The 18,548-nt window shown below is 34.8% G+C and overlaps 1 protein-coding gene across 1 annotated transcript; it reads right to left on the reverse strand.

The window, feature by feature from the left end:
• Positions 1–1,371: 1,371 nt before the first annotated feature.
• CYP19A1 (cytochrome P450 family 19 subfamily A member 1) lies at positions 1,372–16,622 on the reverse strand. The gene is made up of 9 exons (XM_003209445.4): positions 16,353–16,622; positions 15,056–15,206; positions 12,454–12,608; positions 11,107–11,283; positions 10,271–10,385; positions 9,014–9,128; positions 8,256–8,418; positions 6,698–6,939; positions 1,372–4,000 (listed from the first exon to the last, which is right to left on the reverse strand). The coding sequence occupies exons 1-9, from the start codon at positions 16,492–16,494 to the stop codon at positions 3,752–3,754; spliced, it is 1,509 nt and encodes a 502-aa protein (XP_003209493.3). The 5' UTR covers positions 16,495–16,622; the 3' UTR covers positions 1,372–3,751.
• Positions 16,623–18,548: the final 1,926 nt, after the last annotated feature.

Raw genomic sequence — 18,548 nt, forward strand, 5'->3', positions numbered from 1 at the left:
GGAGAGAGAGGTAGTGTAAAGACATCAAAATAATTAAGTTTAGATGAATTATACTTAAAATCCCAACAGACCTTTACAATTTTTCAGAAATCATTTTGGGACTTACTAAGGTTCTATCAACCTCGATGCCAAGTAATATGTATATATGTTTATATATAGATTCCACTTGGGTAGACTGGGAGAACAGTTTTAGTATATGAAGATAATTTTCTAATGCCAGTACCAGTCAGAATAATGCTAGTAAGATCTGTCCATTGGTGGTTAGATTTGTCTCCACCTATACATTTTCAATGACTTTGGAATGACTCCATCTCTACCTCTAGCAGTATTTAGTAATTACGATGGTGGAAGTCTGGCTCTTATAGCTTTTGTATATCAAGAGGGACTTTGCTAACAGGTGAAGTTGCTCTAGGTGCATGAATAAATTTTGTGTGTGCCATCTGCTGGACCCTGTTAGCAGTGCAGTCTTGACTTGTAGATCCCTTAATTGTATTTGTACCTCACTAAAGTTATCATATCTAATGAGATGATAGATGAACATGAATAGCATAATATCACCTCACCTTATGAAAGCAGAAATTTTATTTAAGTGTGGCTAGTTGTTCACAAAATATACTTCTGCAAATGTAAGTTCTTTTTTTTAACCCACTGACGCATTTAAATTGTATTATTTCTAGAGTGGTGTAGCACTGTTGAGATCTTGTTTACATTATAAGATTAAAGTTCTGTGTTTGGAAACATTGGACTTATAAAAGCAGGCTTTTTTTTTATTGTTAAAGCTTAGAATAATGGTAGACAGATGTTTTGAGCTCTAGCATTCTTAACTTAGCAAATTGAGAATAACTCATTTGAAAACTAGTATGTCATAGCAAATGTCATAGCAACTTTCAGTCATAGAGCAGGATTTATGATCCATTTATAATCCATGGATCAGAGCAGATTTGGCTCTTTTTTCATTGCTTTGCTTTATCTGACAATAATACAATATGTTTAAATTGGGATTTTTATTTTGAACTTAAAATTGAGTTTAATGATCTATTAACTCGATTGTGTTGGAAAATGCAAACAGTTGACAATCTAATAAATTTACAATTGTTCATTCCCGTTTAAATTCATTTTCACTTCTAGAGCTTGTAAAATTCTGGGATAAATGTTTTTGAGAGTGTCTCATGATATCTGAAAATGAATAGATTTTTTTTCAAGAAGTAACGTTGAAGAGTTTTCAAGAGTTCTAGTGTATGCCATTTGCTCCTTGTATCTAGTATTTTAATATTAGAGTATTTTAAAATCAGTTTGTTTTCATACACATTCATACACTTAAACCTTTTTGTCATCTATTTTGTATTTAGATTAGGAAAACATGATGAAACGTAATTTAAAACATGTTTTTGTGCATACAGACTTTATTTGATCACTTATTTTCTAACAGTGTATTACATTTATGTGCTGTGAGCAGCCCATAATCACAGTGATGTATTAAACAGTCTTCAGGTTTGATCTGTGTTAATAAACTGAACGTCAATGGAATAGTCACTTGATAATAAATTTGATACAGCTGTGAAGGTCACCTACACTTTTACAATATCTGGTAATAAAACACCATTTAAAATTAGTTATATACAATGGCATATATACATCTAGAAGATTTAAATTGTTTATATCCACATGGCAAGCTTTGAAATGGTGTTCCATCAATTACCATTCTCAAACGTGTGGTGAAATAGGCCTCATCATGCAAATATTCATGCAAATAGACCACTGTGTGACAGCCATAGAAGAGAGATGGAGAACTGGGCTCAGATTACATAGCATCTCAGGTTAACTAACAGGTCCATTGTCAAAATACGGGCAAAAATAAGTACTACAGAAACTTGAGGACCAGAATCACTATTTGCAAAGCATATGAGAAAGAGTGCACCTGAATTACAGTGCAAAATAATTCTGCATCCTTTGCTGACAAAAAGTAAAAAGTGAAACTGCTTTTCTTTCATAGAGTAATAACAGTAATCATGTGTCTGAAATACCAGCCTTTAAATTTAACAGTATATATTAAGGAAATCAGAGCATTTTTCAACTATCTACATGATTTCATGTAATTATTTTAAAATTTTAATGATAAAAGTAGTTTACGGAGTTTATTATTTTCAACCTTGAGAATAAACTTATTCTGAATCTATAACTGAGATAGAAACTAAAGAGTAAATGACCACTGTTCAAAATGTTGGTGTGTGAAATAAATGAAGATGCACAATGTCTAAAATTATAGGTTATTCCCAAGCAAAATAAGGTTCAGTGGATTTTTTTTCCTTTCCCCAACTGACTCAATTTCTTAGTTTAAAAGCTATGAAGGATATAGAATGAGGTTACAAGGGATATTCCAAATGTTCATGTCACTTTGCCTCTTAATGACTAAAAAGATGGAAATTCTACTTATGTGCATCTTCAGATACACAGATTTGTCTATATTCACAGGCTTAAGAAACTGTGCTTTTCTGGTGTCACTTTTGGGCACTGTGCCAATCTTATGGAAAGCTGTAAAAGTAACCTAGCTACAATAAATCATGCTTTTTTCAAATCTGATATATATATTTTCAAATTCCTGTAGACCACTTCAATGCTGGTTTGACCTAAATGTGCAGCTCTTATTCATTAACAATTCCATTCTGACCTAATTCATTACCCTTGACTAGACTAACAGTTATTTATCGGTTGTGAGTAGTTTATGTATGCTACTTGAATAAATCTTTGTCTGCCAGACCTGCACCTGAGAGCAGTGGTCCTAAGGACCAGATTAATTAACATAATTAAGTTTTCTAAACAAGTATATAAACTATAAACAGAAAGGAAATGTTTAAATGACTTTGGAGGAAAAGCTGAATATAAACTTTTTGTTCCTTGGTTAGTTTTATCAAGGCACTTTCTCCTGAAAGCCTCTTTCTTTAGTTTATGTGATAAGAACACTGGAGCTTACTGAAAATGGAAAATCTCTGCCAAAGAATGCTGACAGTAAACCCAGAAAATCGTCTTCTTCTTGACCAAAGAAGAAACTCATCATTAGGCTAGTAGGGATGCCAACAAATATCAAGCTATACTCTACAAATTTCCATATATTATCCATTTTCAGCAAGAAACTTGGGTAGTTACATAGTTCTTCTGTAAAGGACCAAGTTTAAACCTGAGGCTGGAGGAAATCATTATTAGTACTATACTACTACTACTGTAGTTATGTTAGTACACATATTTTTTTTTTAGCATGATAGCTTTCTATATTTTAAATCATTTCGTAGTCTTGAAGTCAAATTTAGCATTTTCCAGATGTTTTTGAAAACAGATGATTAGAACTTTCACACTAAGTACTGCTATGTCCAACTGGAGGGCCGGGAGGATGAAATTTCCAGGATGAGTCCTGGAGTTTAGCACAAACAGGCAGGTGATTTTGATCCTCAAATGTCTGACCTTGCGCCATTTGAAAAGCAAGGCATAACTTCATCTGAACTTGACGGTTTAAAAAGTAGTCAGGAATCCTGTGTATAGTGTGGCATCACCTGACAACGGGACTATTTTGAGAATTTGGACTTACTGCATTGCAATGGAATTTACGGCCAGAACACGTGTTGCGCAGGCAAATAAGTGGATGCTTGGTGTAATGGTTTAGTTGCAACAAAATGTTTTACGTTATATCTTTACCTGGGAATGAAGGGCATTTCTTAAAGTGGCTGTGAACACCCTGTAATGTTAATGCTGATCCACTTTAATCACTCTGACTCTTGTCTGGGCTTCTTGGTGTAAAAACCATCTCCAGCAGAGGCTGCCTTTCTATTGGGTGCATGGATAAGTCATTGTTTTTCTGGATGTTGTTAAGTCCTCTTCCTTTCATTGTCTGTACTCTGCACCGTCTCAGAAGAGTCACCAGAATTGCTTTCATCATTACCATGGCAATAAACTTTCCTACACAGCCCCGGGGGCCAAATCCAAATGGCTGGAAATAGCGTGATGGAACCTGTGCAGAATAACATGAGGAATAAACTTTAAGGCAAAATTTTCTTGATAAAATCAGTTAGAAAAATGATGGAATCTGTAGTATGGATAGGGAAGAAGCATGGAAAGAATCTTTTAAGAAAAACTGCTTCCTATCTAAGCTATGTCTTGACTTCACACTGGTGCTTCTGTTACTGAATGGTCTTCCCACACAAGTCAGGCCAAAACATGGAAATAAATACAGGAAATAACTATGCCATTTCAAATGCAAAGGTAGCAGGAAAGGTAAAGTTGAAGCAGTTGAATTCTGCCATGTATTGCATTTTGCTTGTCCCCTGAGAACTACAGGGATTTTATCACAGGCTGTGAGTAGTGAAGGTTTCACTTTAATATATGCTAAAGTACATTTAAAAACTTCTTCTGAAATAATTTATTATAAGGTTCATAAATGTCTGAGCTAAATGTTAACTTGTTATGTAACATTTATCATAAAGCTATACACCAGTTTTCAAAATGTGATCCTGAGAAATGAGCAATTTTCTCATAAAATGCAATGTTGAATTTTTTTTTAAACATTTATAAAGTGATTATCTCTTGTTCCATCAACTAAAATGTGAAATTTAAGATTTCCAGAACTGCTGAAGAAAGCACAGAAAACTTCTACCTTTGTCAACACTGAATAGGTCAACTATCCAAACAGTCCCCTGAAACATGAATGTTACTGCTTATGATGTACCAAGGCACTTGGTATGAAAAAAGAAAAGCAATTAGTTAATTTTTTTCTTTGTTAATGTATTTCACAATTAAAAAGAATGTTAGCTATGTGCTTTTCATTTCCTTTTGAATCCAGAATTAGGATACAGAAGGATGCTTCATATTAAATTTTCTAGAGAAATTATCCTTTCCCCTCATTTTTTACACTGAAAAAAAATTTCCTGTTCAAATCATTTCAAATAAACTGAGATATATACTTTTTCAAAAATGATAGCTAAATACAAATGCTTATAATACAAAGCAAGTGCAGCAGCTGGCAGTATAGCTCAATGGCAAGCACACAGCCTGTGAAAATGGAAAAATATTTAGATTCTAACAATGTCATCTTATAAATAATGGTGTGGGTTGCTATTAGCTTAGAGAACTGTGAGAGAATTATGCTTGCTGGAATAATTATGTGGCAAACATCATACATCAAATCAGTTGAAAATGTGTGGTTAAATATTTGGTCAAGGGGAAATATTTTTAGAAGCTAAGTGTGCTTATAAAATAAGCAAGAAATCCATTTTTATAGAAATATCTAGAATGAAAACAATGGGTGACAAAATGGAATCTATTCACATTGAGGAGTTCAGTAAACTTAATCAGTTACTCTATCTTTGATTTTTCTACATGTTTCTGGCTTGAGCATACATAACCTTTTCCCCCTCATTTCTTAATTGTCTTCAGGTGTTTTACTATTTTTGAAGTATCACAGTGGCTCTCCTCTTTGTTTTTTTAGAACTGAAATTTCTTGTTGTGCATCTTCTAACATCTTACAGAAAAAAAAGTTTTGCCTGGTAATAAAATGAATTCAGATTTGTTATTCAGTTGGTCAAAATGAGTTATGACAGCTGTAGAAAGGATTAACCCTTTAGCTTTAGCCCCATACAACTTTTATACCTGACAGGCCACTAGACCGTATAATGAGGATGCTTATATACCATGAAAATCTGTTCATCTGTGAGAAAAGGCTAACATTGCACAGCTGAGATTCCCTTAATAGGAAATTGGTAATGCCTTCCATTCTGGCATGTCTGGCTGGCTGTTCTAGAGATCTAACCTCATAGCTGTGCTAGCCAGCACTTAATATTTCATATTTTGTGTCCTCTCTTTCTTGGATAGCAGCATCTTTCATTTCCACCTGCACTGGTTAACAGTCAAAAACAAGGAGTCAAATTTGCCATGGAACTGGTCTGTCTTTTTTCAGTGCACTTTTAATTTCTCCATGTGATTACTGCTGAACAAGTATATTTTTGGTAAACAATTCATTTGATCAGTAATCAGAAGAGCAAAGTTCTGAATGAAAACAATCTCAAGAATGATTTACAGTAGTAGGGGGTTACAAATAGAAAAAATTCTTTTGGGAGTTGGAGTGAAACTTAGATTAAATGGCATGTTGCATTGGGACAGTATTACCCAGCATTTGCATTACTGAGCTGATTAATATTTAGGATTGTCAATTCAGTGTATAAAAGATGTGTATTTTTACTTAGTGTTTGTTTGTATTTATTAATATATAAAATAGGTGCTAGAGACTGTCTCTTGGGAATTACCATACTGCTTCACTTCACCAGAGATTCCGTGCACTGCCTCAGCTCTTTATGTACTGCTTGCATGGCTGTGGCTCTCTAAAGCCTCTCTATTTTGCCTAGCATCAGAGATGGTGGTAAAGATGTGTTTCTTGGACAGTCTTCGGTGGAATTTTTAAATTGGGATGCCTGCAAAAATTCTTGTTCTCAATGTTGTTGTTATTTTTGAATGATAAGACACTTTGATGGGAAAATGCCCACCTACCTCTAATTAAAACAATAGTAGTAATAAGCAGGACGTACATCTGGCTAGATAGGTAGTTAGTCAAAGGGAAAACAGCCTTGGTCACAAAGGTCTTGATCAAAATAGGAGGAACATACATTGTCAACAAATAATATCCAATATCCTGTAGGAAATAAGGTGGAAAACTTACATTCTTCTCAAAGTTTTCAAGAGAAAACTCATTCGGTTTTGGGAAGAATTCAAGCTTGTGCATACGTCCAATGTTAAGAATAATGTTTGTCCCCTTTTTCACAGGGTAGCCATCAATTACATCATCTTGCAAAGCTTTTCTCATGATTAAGTCCACAACTGGCTGGTATCTCATGCTCTCATAAATAAAATTCTCCACAATTTTGAGGTTTGGCATGTCATCACTCTGTACATCTCTGTCACCTTCAGGAATAAAACAAATGGTGAAGCAGTTGGTTATGAATTTATTACAAGCATAATACAAATTCCAAAATATTTTAGGAAGATTTTCAGTTCCTGAAATGGTAGGAAGTACCCATCAGCTTCTGTGTAGTTTCATGTATGCTTTCCATTTGGAAGCCCATCCCCACCTAGTGTCAATACTGGCAGACTGGTAAAAATGGGCAAGGAGAAGGCTGAGGTACTCAATGCATTTTGCTTCAATCTTCACTGGCAAAGCACAGTTCATTTTAGTGGACTTCAAGATTGACATACTCTGATATATCAGGATTTTATAGAGGTTTTGTGTAGTGATGAATCTGAGGCTACCCTCTGATACTATATTCCAAGTACAGTAAGAAAAACCCTTTGTGCTATGTTGTGGTGGAAGATTTTGCTGCTGTTATGCCAAACAGGATTCCAAGTTTTTTCAAGAGTCAGTAAAGTGACAAGAAGGCTCACTATTTGGATTTCCCAGATATTCCTGGATTTCCTTCAGTTTTAACACTTTGGGTCATTCAGAAAAAATTCCATAAGAAGACAAGGGGAAATGCAGCCTCCTAATCCAAGTGGGGAAAAGAGGCTAAAACAATTACAAGAAGTTTGATTGAGGTAACATCATAGCTCTTGCTTTGTATTTGAGACATAAAAGTACCTCAGAGAAAGAGGAAAGGATTTTTTAATATGCTTGCCAGTACTTAACTGACCACAGGATTGGATGAAGTTAGTTTCTATGTAGTTCAGTGGAATTTAAACTTTGAATGAAGACTAGAGAAATGGAGAATACAACCTTAAAATATTTTGATTGTTTACGTCATTAGTATTTAAGGAGGAGACCAGTTTGAGATCAAAATGGATGACAGCAGGGTGATATAATAATTTTAGTTTTCTTTAACATTACCGTTCTGCAGTCATAGTGAAACTTCGGTTCTGTGCGTACACAGAGAAATATTGATGTTTAGAAGTATTTGAAATGAGTGTTCCTTTTTCAATTTACCTTGCAATAGTAAAATAATTTCACTGGAACTTCTGAGGTGATTTAGACTGCTGTTCTTATGGGATAAGTATTTTTTCTCAAAATTGTCAATTCTGATGAATCCTGATAGAATTTATCTTAAAAATTGTTCATCTTTCTCTTGATCTTGAATAAATTTGTCCACATAAAGTGGTAGCTCATATATATTAAAGCAAACAGTCATGTTAGAAGAAAATCCTTAGAGTTTTCAGACTTTGAGTGAGAAATGATCTCTGCTCAAGCAAAATTATATTCCTGCACCACTGACTTTGCAACCCCTACTTACCCATAACAGTTTCAATTTCTCTCATCATCATCTCCTCCACTGTGGGGTGCTCTGCAATCAGTATTAGCATAAAGAAGAGAGTCACAGATAGAGTGTCAGGAGCAGCGATCATCATCTCCAGCACACACTGGTTCACATTCTCAGCAGTCAGATCTCCTCTGTTCTAGAAAAATTGGGGAAAAAATTGGGGATTGCTGACCTGATGCCAACAAACATCCCATAGTAGTAGTATGGAATGGACCTAGAATACATTTAAATGAAAATCAAGATCTTGACAGTCTCTTCCCTTATCTTTTAAGAAGCATTCTTTATTCCTTTGATATAAATATATGTTTTAATGGGTGCATATGATTTTACAAAAAAGTGAGGCTTTGTTCTTATCTCAGATTCTTACTGATTTATTACCTTTCCCCACAGAGTATGTGAGCTGTCAGAGATTAGGCAAGATAGAATTTACATAGCACTTGGAGCCTTTGCAAGTAAAAGGCAATGCATCAAGATAAAACATGGGGGTTAGAGAGAGAGCATATCCCTGGATGCTCTTCACTCAATAGTTTTCAGGATGCTGTTTAAGGTGTGAATAACCAGGATGCCGTTTAAGCCACCTGTTTGAGAGATTCCTTCAAACTGTCTAACTTGTATCCCTTCTTGATGATCTGAATTTGATATGTGATCTCTAAATTGTAAATTCTCTATGCTATTGAAAGAAAATGGATAGAAAAATCGAAGTTGGCAAAATTTTAGTATATTGCCAATACCTGTGCAAAAATCAGCTGAGATGCAAAATCCATGTGCTCATCCAACTTTTCAACAGAGGAAAGCTTTTGTCGCTTCTGTTCTATTAAGATTTCCATTGCTCCTTTCAAATCTTTGCTGAAAGTGGATAAAATCCAATATATTAATTAATATCTGAAGACTTTTAGTGTATGATTAAGTATAGATAATGTTCAGAAACATGAAGGTTATACCTATGAAAACACCTAAGGATAGAAGTTCAGTATTCTTAAGAATGGTTACATGGTAATTTGCAAAAGCAGCAATACTGACGGTTTTTATATTTCTTATAAAATAATTTCTTAGATTGGACCGAAATCTTATCTTTTTTTTTTGGAATTAAAAGGGTTGAAACCTCTCTATATATCTAAATGAAATAAAAAATATATTAGCTTGATGGTAGAGTTGATTTTTTTTTTTTTTTAAGAATAATATAATCAGACATACTGTCAACAGTATGCATTTTGATTTTGGAAAAATGACATCCAATAGCTTTTATTTTGCATTTTCAATTAACTACAGATTTGAAGGCCACATTCTTGTAGAAAGACTGTGCTTATAGGGGGGTAAATACACTTAAAATTCAAGCTTGGTAAGCTTCTCTTTATATACTGTATAAAACAGAAAATCAGAGCATCAAAACAGAAGAGGAAGTTAGTACTTTTACAAACAGGAAGGTGGCAAAACCTATTTATTCCTTACTTAAAGAAAAAAAATTTTGAAATGCATTGTCATGCTAAACACCAAATTTTGGCTCAAAACTCAGCCACTGACCAAAAAAAAATGCACATTGCAGACACTAGTAAGTAGAATTAGATGGAGGGATTAGCCCTCTTTTGGGGCAATACCATGCATACAGACATGTTCTTGTTTCCAGGAACCAACAATCTGTGGCCTGCTATTTGTCTGTCCTTGATCATATCGTAAATGTAATTTCTCCCCAAAAGATGGCTTTTCCTTTCCTCTTTGAACTGAACCTGTGATTTCAACTTAGTTTCATACTTTAGCTTTCAGGACTATTATTTTGGTAAGTAAATTAGAAGTGTGTAGACAAGGACTTTAAATGGCCCTCTGAGATCAGCCTGTTCATAGCATTTTTCTTTCCTGGGTTTGTAGAAAGTGGCCTTCAGTCAGTCACCATTGAAATTTTCACAATTTACTTTCTAAGAGAATGATTTGAAGAAAGATCTTCCTAGAAAGTAAGAATCTTAGGCAAATCTGTAGAAATTGTTGATACTTACGCTGCCTCTTCATACTTCTTGCAAAGCCAAGAAATCTTAAAAAATATGTCGGGCTTTAATAGAAGAGCTTGCCAAGCATCAAAGTAGTTCTGAATCTTAAGAACAATGGCACTTTCTGAAAATAGATGTAAATAAACAGCAGTATAAAATCTAAACTTCAATAGTCAAGCAGCAGAAATGCTTCAGGGAAATTAATAATGAGGCCCTGCTCCTGCTAAATTGACAGGAGTTTGATAAACATTTTTTAGTAGATGCCATTAGGAAACAGTTATAGCACATTGCAGATGAGGTATATTTCTTTGTAGAAACTCTTGGTAGGTAGGGAAAAGGAGATGGTGTTTCAACCAGAGATGTTCTGCCATGGGAGAGCAGAAGCAGAACTCTCTTGCAGTGTGTTGAAATGTGCTAATTTATGTATCGTGGTAATATTATTTTGTTTAAATGGGCTTGAGGGTGAAAGAATCAGAGAAGATTGGGTTAATTTTTATTGCAATAATTTCATTTGGTGGGAAGGTTTTTGATTCTTACATGGCAATAATGTTGGGATTGTAGCATAAAAACCTCTTTAGATGTGAAAAGCTATATATATATATAATATATACGTATATATATATATATATTTGTTCCAAATATTGGAATTCCAAATATTTGGAACAAATATATATATATATATTCCAAAAAATGTTCTCATGATTAGAGTTACTTATCAATTTCAGTAATTCATTTAGTGATGTAATAGTGTGCCCTTGTTCTGTTGTCTGAAACAATAACTCTAAGAGATGTCAATGAACATTTCTTGTTTATGCACATGAAGTATAAAATAAAGCATTTAGTACCATCCAAAGGGACCCCTAGAAAGAGCTTGTTAGATGTGTCAAGCATGATCCGTCTCATGAGATTCAACACATTGACATTTCCTACTTCAGTGGTCACTTCTTCTAGTTTGTCCAGGTGAACAATTGTTGATTCAACACAAATGGCTATCATGCGCACAAGACCGGGACCAGACAGGGCTGTAAATACAAAGATGCAAGATGATCAAAAGCTTGATTAAATTTTATACTTTATTACTAATTTGCTAGCAATTACGATGTTAGTAAAAAAAAAAAATGTAAAAAATTGTAGCCTGCATTTTTAGTTAGAATGGCAACAAACACAAAGATTGAACTTCACTTGCATCCATCCACTTCATGTTTAGTGCTAGGTTCATGCCACATTAGGTGTTTGGCACTATTTGCTGCTTTTTGGTGCAGAAGGTACAGGCACTGTGGGCAGCCTCTCTTGCTCACAAGTATGCTGAGCAGGGATGTTAGGTTGGGGGCTCACAGGGAGGACAAAAGGCATTTCTGGGAACACATCTCCTGGGTAAACAGCACAGAAACTCTGCAATAAGCTGCTGGCTACCTATGGTGTTGCTGTGGACATATTGAAGCTTGCTCTAGTAGAACACTCTGCATTAGCCTGTATTAGTCTGTTCAGCTATGGACGCTGGAGATAATGTTATGAGGGATATTTTCTGTATTCATTTCAAGAACTCAAACATTCTTCTGCTGTGTAATTCAGTGGGATTATTGATGAGCTTTAGCTGGAATGAACTCAGTGCTGAGTGCCCCAGGTACTATAATTAAATTACTTTTCCATGTAAGAACTTCTGTAATTGCCTGAAGTATGTTATTTGATCAAATACATGTGGAGAGGGGTTGTACATTTGGAATTGAGAAGAGAGGCTGTCTGGCTCATAAATCGAGAGAACTACTACTTCTAGGAACATGTAGGAAAGAAATTATTTTTTTCTGCTGTCTTCAGCCAGCATAGAGCAGCTGATAGTTTTCAATGGCAAAATCAAGTAGGAAAGGCCTGAGTATCATAGGAAGTATGGACAGAAACGTGGACAGAATTTGCTAAATACATTTATGGAAGTGCTAGCTGAGCTAATGTGAATTCTGGACTTGAAATTTCAATTATTTTTACATCTGATTTGTGGGCATCATTTTATTTTTTTTTTCTTTTCAAATACCATAACAAACACAGTAAATGTGAAAGAACATGTGTAAAAAAGTATTTTGAGATCATAAAGAGAGAATTGGTCCTTCTAGTTTAATTATGCAAAGGGCACATAACATTTCAGAAAGAAACAGGCCATGTGATAGAGTGGTCCGGTGTGTTAATGTGCACTGATTTACCTTTGGTGAAGAAGGGTCGGATTTCCTTCCAGTGTGCTGGGTTGTTATTAAATATAATCCCATTTTCATACATGCCAATGCACTGCAATCCAAGTTTGCTCCCAAATCGAGAAACGTAGTTCCAGTGTTTCATTACATGGAATACGCTTGAGGATCTGGGAAAGAGATGTGGGGAGAAAAGGAAACAATAAAATGCAATTTCAAAGATTATACATAGAATGTTTTTCTGATACGCTCAGAAGTGCTGACTTGCATTCTTAGTTTATTCTTGACATTGAATGCTGTTCCTATTACATAATTTAAAAAATGATTGAATGGCTTCAGAATTTATACTAGAGCAACAATGTATTCTAACTGGATTTAAACATTTTTTCAGTTAAAATACAAATGGTCACTGAAAGATTTTAATGTGAATAGCTTTTGTACACTCATAACTTGTATTTCTAATAGGAATCTACACGTATACTCAGGCAATAACCGGTATCAGATATTTTAGAAAATTACGTAAAATAGTGACAGGTTTATACATTCTTATATAGTGAAATTCTTCTTCTAACATTTAGATTAGTGGTTTTAAATTAATTTCTTTTAATTTTGATATTTGGTTTTTTTTCCTTAATTTTTTTTTGGATGGACGTAAATAACTCAGTCCTACTAACAGCTAATGTGTGCTTTTCAAAATCACTACAGGGAACTTCCTAAGACCCTCAAGTGCTCATACCAGAGGCTGAGTAACACTGCCCTAGAAAACTGCAGGTTATATATTGAGCAAAAATATGAGGAATAACACACCACAAATAAATGAAGCAGTGGAACTGAAGATGACGTGTTTTACATCCGTGTACATTTCTATTCCTTTCATGGTGACATTCACTGCAGTTGATTGTCTGCGTTTCCAGAAGTATCATCCATTGTATTCTACCGATTTCTGTAATCCTTGGCCAATATTTTGGGAAGAATGGTATATCTCTATCTGTTAGTCAATCAATTTATCCATTCATCTACCCTTCTAGTTTATATGTAGGGGTTTGCCGCAAACAGCTTGACCCCAACTGACTCCAATTATGATATCTATTACTTCCTTGAGTAAGAAGAGGCAGTAACATGGCAGATTTAAGGGAGTGTGATTCCTACTTTCATTCAAGTATGTTAGAGTACAGACAAATTCTGTTTATTTCAATGCATTTAGTATTTATGTTCTGAGGCATCAATTTCTCTGTGATGAATAAAATTAACCAGACTGTTGATAACTTCATCATGTTAAACTTCAACTGTGATTCTGTAGCTATTTGGCCATTCCTGGACACACACAGAAAGCCTAAATGTAGTTGGAACTTTTGGGTATGCAGCATCATAATATTATCAAGGGGAATATTCGTACAAAAATATATTAAATTGAAAATTTTCTAAAGCCAAATATGTAGGATGAATATTCCTAAATAGAAATATGGGTGAATCCAGTACATACGTACTTCTGTTTTTACAGTTTACAAGGTTTGTTTTCATATATGTTGGCCAACAGGTTGTGACTAACCTTATTGCTTTGAGATATTTTTATTAGAGGGAGATAGCATTTTAGTAATGCCAGCATGATGAAAATCTGATTAAATGAAAGCTAACAAAAAAGAAGTAAAGCAGTGGTGTAAAGATTATATGTTATGTGGTACAAGTAAACAAATAGGAACTAAGGAGTATGCACTTATGCACTTACAGAAGTTGGAATATTGTTTGGTTTTGGAGTGAACTTAAGAAGCACTCCATAAAAAAAGTGTTTTTTTTTTTTTTGAAGTTAGATATTAGTTCTCCATGTGATATCAGTGCTTTTAAGCAAAAGATGCCTGAAGAAAGGTGATGTATAGCCTGTAATTTCTGATGCATCTACAGCTTCAGTTTCTTAGCAGCAGTCCTGAGAAATCCTGTAAGAGTTGTCTTTCCTGCATCATCTTTCATAAAACTTTACATAATGAGAGCTGAATATGCATTGACTGATATTGCTAATATATATTTTTAAATGAATTATGCATATTAAATCTTTTACTACTGTTTTTCTTTTAGTGTCAATTTTTTTTTTTTTTTTTTTTTTTTAGTGCTGTGTGTAATTGAATTCTAGGAGTAATCTCAGTAATTGGCGTGGAATTACTCATGATCCTGTAATGCTGCTTTTGCTTAATTACTTTGCTGAATTGCAGCCATAATCTTCAAGAATTATTCTCATTTTAAGGAGAATCTTAACGCAGGAAACTGTGTTAAAGCTGTGTGGCAGTCAATCAGTCAGTATTCATGTGTAATGTGTCATCCTAATATTAAATGGAATAGTAAGTTGTAAGCATCTTTTAGGATTGTGTCATAATTCTTTATGTTACTTTCCTCTTAGAAAACAAGAGACTCCATCCAGTGGTAGTCTTTAATAGAGACCTCAATAATAGAGTCTCTAAAAAAATAAAAGATTAGAAAAAGATCTGTGACCAACAGGAAATTAAAGGATAATGTTATGATAATTTTGTAAAGCAATGATTTCAATTCTACCTCAGAAAGTAGCAAAAACGTTGTAAATCTATGAAACAACTTTTTCATTTTCTTGAAGATAGAAAATAAGATTTACTTGCTAATTATAAATGTTTCTTCACCGCTGATCCAAACTCTTACGAATTCTCCATATGTCTTGTTGTAGTAGTTGCAGGCATTACCTACTCCCATCCAGAGAAATCTCCCATGTGAAATGAGGGGCCCAATTCCCATGCAATATCCTGGCCCTAAGGGAAAAATAAGAAAAGTTTTCTCTTGTCAGCGTGCACAGGCAAGAATATGTCACTGAACATCACCCCTTTGGAGACTGCCCTTTTTGCATTATGGTCGAGGTTTGCACTGGCAAACCACATAAAATCCCTTTGTGAAGTTTTGTCTTACAGAAACTTGCACCTGCATTGCTGGAGTCTCATTTATTACCTCTGAAAACCTACAAGCCATTCAGTGTGAATACAGCAAATAAAATTCAGTATTTCTTTATGTGACTTCAAACCATTCTTTGAGATTGGTTACAATCGGGTGAGCAATGGCTAGACACCAGAAAGAAGAAATGCACATGACTTATTTATTTGTGATTTTAATAAATCATTTGAGTGATCTTGGCAATAGCACCTATAAAGTTGAATATCCGTGTTATGTAATTAAATATACTTATTTTAATCTCTTTTAATGTAATTATATTTGTCTTAGTCATTAATACTAGAGTGAGAAAATAGATATTTAGAGGAAAGAGTATTTTAGTGCTGTAAATTTTTGAAAACAACATGCTGAAATAGGAGGTAAGAAAGAATTCATCAGCACTTAAAGTTATCAGCTAGAACCTACAGTAACTCAGCACTGAATGTCCTTACAACAAACAGGAGAAAGTGGAGAGAGCATTACGGAATTAGCATGGCTATTGAATCATTTTTAAAGGAGGTTTTTCTTCTTCACAGGATGCTTACCTTGCCTCTGGCAATGTCTGTAAAAGACAAAAATCTGCTAAAATCTGCTAAAGTCATTTGGCAGATAGTACTTCTTGCTTCTAGCACAGATAATTCAGTGAGCTTTAAGCATGCAACACATAAAAAGTAGGAATTTATAATGCACATGAAAATATGAACATATAGAATTTGTCAGATGACGTATCTTTCTAGCATATACACAACAGAAGCAAAACAAAATGATGTATTTATATGGCTAGGCCAGGTTTGTTAGGGAAGTGGTAAGGTTAAATAGAGCCTAATTTCTTTCATCGGTTACTTTAATGTCTGCATTATTATTAGAAAGCTTTGCTGTGTACAATTATTATTCAGCATTCCCTTCTCATTTAAATTTGAAGAACTATAGAAATACTTTGGCAGCTGTTAGGCAATACCATGGAGTTACCTTACCTGGTATTGATGATGTTTCTTCGTGATTCCATATTAGAAACAGAAGGCAGATGAGAATGATGATAGGCACTGTGGCAACGGGCATCAAGTCTGGTACCAGGCTGGTGAAGTAGGTTAGTGAATTCAAAGTTTCTGGTATCATCTTTTCCAATTGATTCTGCTTTGCTTTAGAGAGAGGGAGAGAGAGAGAAGGGGAAAGAAAAGAGGCAGAGTTTTTTTTAAAGCTCAAAGCTCTATTCAGATCTGCTCGGTACCTTTCAACCTGATGGAGGCCCTGTAAATGACCAAATTACCTCTGAGGTAGCTGTGTTTTATAATGAGCCTGACGTGGACTGCTTGCCAAGACAGGCTACATCACAAGTTGAAAGAGACATGCAGCAGACACTCTCTTTGGCTGGAAATAACAAAGCTTCTCTGACCTTGATATGAAGGCACACTTTTGGATGCTTTGGCTGTCAGACCTTTCATCTCCAGCATTGGCTTTGCTGGCCAGTACTGAGGGTTACTCCTTGCAATTTGCTAACCAAAACACAAGAAATTAAATTCTCAGCACACGTGGAAGCACTGAATAAGTTCACACATGGACTTTTATCACTGTTTCATAGTCTCCTTCCTTCCTGCATGCCTTTAGTGTTAGTCCTTAATTTTCAGAAAGCTTACATTAGTTTTTCACGTTGTGGATACAGGAGTTTGTTTGAAGGAATATATATATATATTTTATAGTCAGCCTTTGAATGGAGTACAAAGTATTGCGTTTCTTTACGGTGATTCTGTTGGTGAACACTTCGAGAAAATTAGTTTCTGCTGTAACAAACGTGACCATGGATTATCTAATCCTTCAGGTAGTAGCCAGCATTGAGCAGCACGGAAAAGCAAGCAGGTGAACAGCTCTGGGATGTACGGCAGGAGCAGAAGGATTGCTTTGAAAATATTTTGCCAATTTTTGATTTTGAATCATAATACATAAGAAGGAGGATGTGATGATATGAGTGAGAAAATCCTCCATAACCATGGAAAGATGCAGCTCTGTAATAATGTAAAACATTTTCTTAATTCTGCTCTAATAAGAAAAACGAAAATGTTTTCTTTGTTCCTCCCAGCAGTGATGTAGTTCCTTACTAGGAAGCTTTTTGTTGGGCTTACTTTCAGCAAGTGTTCTCTCTTTTATCTCATGATTTGGTCTCGCAGATGGAAGAACAGCTAACTTTGTAGTAACTCCGGGTGCTACCATCATATTAAGCTATGCCAAGAAAGTGATAGGTGCTTTCTAGACAGAGAGGAATTGGTGTTTTCAGGCAAAATGTTTACAGTACAGACCAAATTTATGTGTATATGTAGATGGAATCATAGAGTGGTCTTATTTAATCCAATTCCTTTCACTGAGTTTACAACACATAGAAATGGCTACGCTTCATGCACGTAAGTTCACTTCTTTATTACTTTCTCTCTGGATCTGACTTCATTTTACAATTTTTTAGAGTATAGTCCTATTTTTTTTTTTCCCACTATGATACAATAGCTACAGTGTGCACCTTATTATTAGATTTATCATTCTTATATCCTGCACCTGGCTGCTATGTAAATGAAAGGCAGTGAAGATACTGTCTTTTATTTGAATCCATTTTGTACTCTGGAACCTGCCTGAAGCACACGAAGCATTAGGAAATGTGGCTCCTTTAGTATTTAAAACAAGCAATTGACACTATCTGAACTGAGAAATTCTTTGCCCCATTTTGATAAATACGATCCAAGAACACTTCCAGGTTTGGAATTTCTAAATATTTTTTTTGTTGGAAAAGTCAGATTGGCGATAGAAAAATCATCTTGCAAATACTTCAGATGAACTTCTTGTCCTGCTTACACTCATTTTCTGTGAAGAAAATCACTCAAGAAAAACTAAAAATTTAGTAAGTAAACTTTGATAGTAAGCAGAAATGGAACACAGCTGAGGTGCATGGAAGAAGTTTTCACTATTCTTGCCTATTTGATCTTGAAATCTTCTGTGGGTGGTTTTCTTTTCCTTGCATCTGGGTGAGGTATGTATCTGATAAGAGGGTTTTGTTGGTTCTGATTGTTGCTTATATAGGGGGAAGGGGAAGGAAGGAAGCTTTTTAAGTCAGAGAGTGGGAGAGTGGGAAAGAAGCTCATAAGGAAATGCTTTTGTGACAAAAATTAATTGGATATGTGTGCAGGTAA

The sequence above is a fragment of the Meleagris gallopavo genome, chromosome 12, assembly GCF_905368555.1.
Source record: "Meleagris gallopavo chromosome 12, MGAL_WU_HG_1.1, whole genome shotgun sequence".
Classification (NCBI taxonomy): Eukaryota; Metazoa; Chordata; class Aves; order Galliformes; family Phasianidae; genus Meleagris; species Meleagris gallopavo.

What these genes read in the sequence shown, in the direction of transcription:
- CYP19A1 (XM_003209445.4), bottom strand. Translation starts at nt 16,494, where the DNA reads ATGATACCAGAAACTTTGAATTCACTAACCTACTTCACCAGCCTGGTA. An exon ending in AGAAACATCATCAATACCAG is followed by an intron (nt 15,207 to 16,352) that starts GTAAGGTAACTC and finishes TTTTTCCCTTAG; the next exon opens with GGCCAGGATATTGCATGGGA. An exon ending in GAAACATTTATAATTAGCAA is followed by an intron (nt 12,609 to 15,055) that starts GTAAATCTTATT and finishes TCTCTTTCCCAG; the next exon opens with ATCCTCAAGCGTATTCCATG.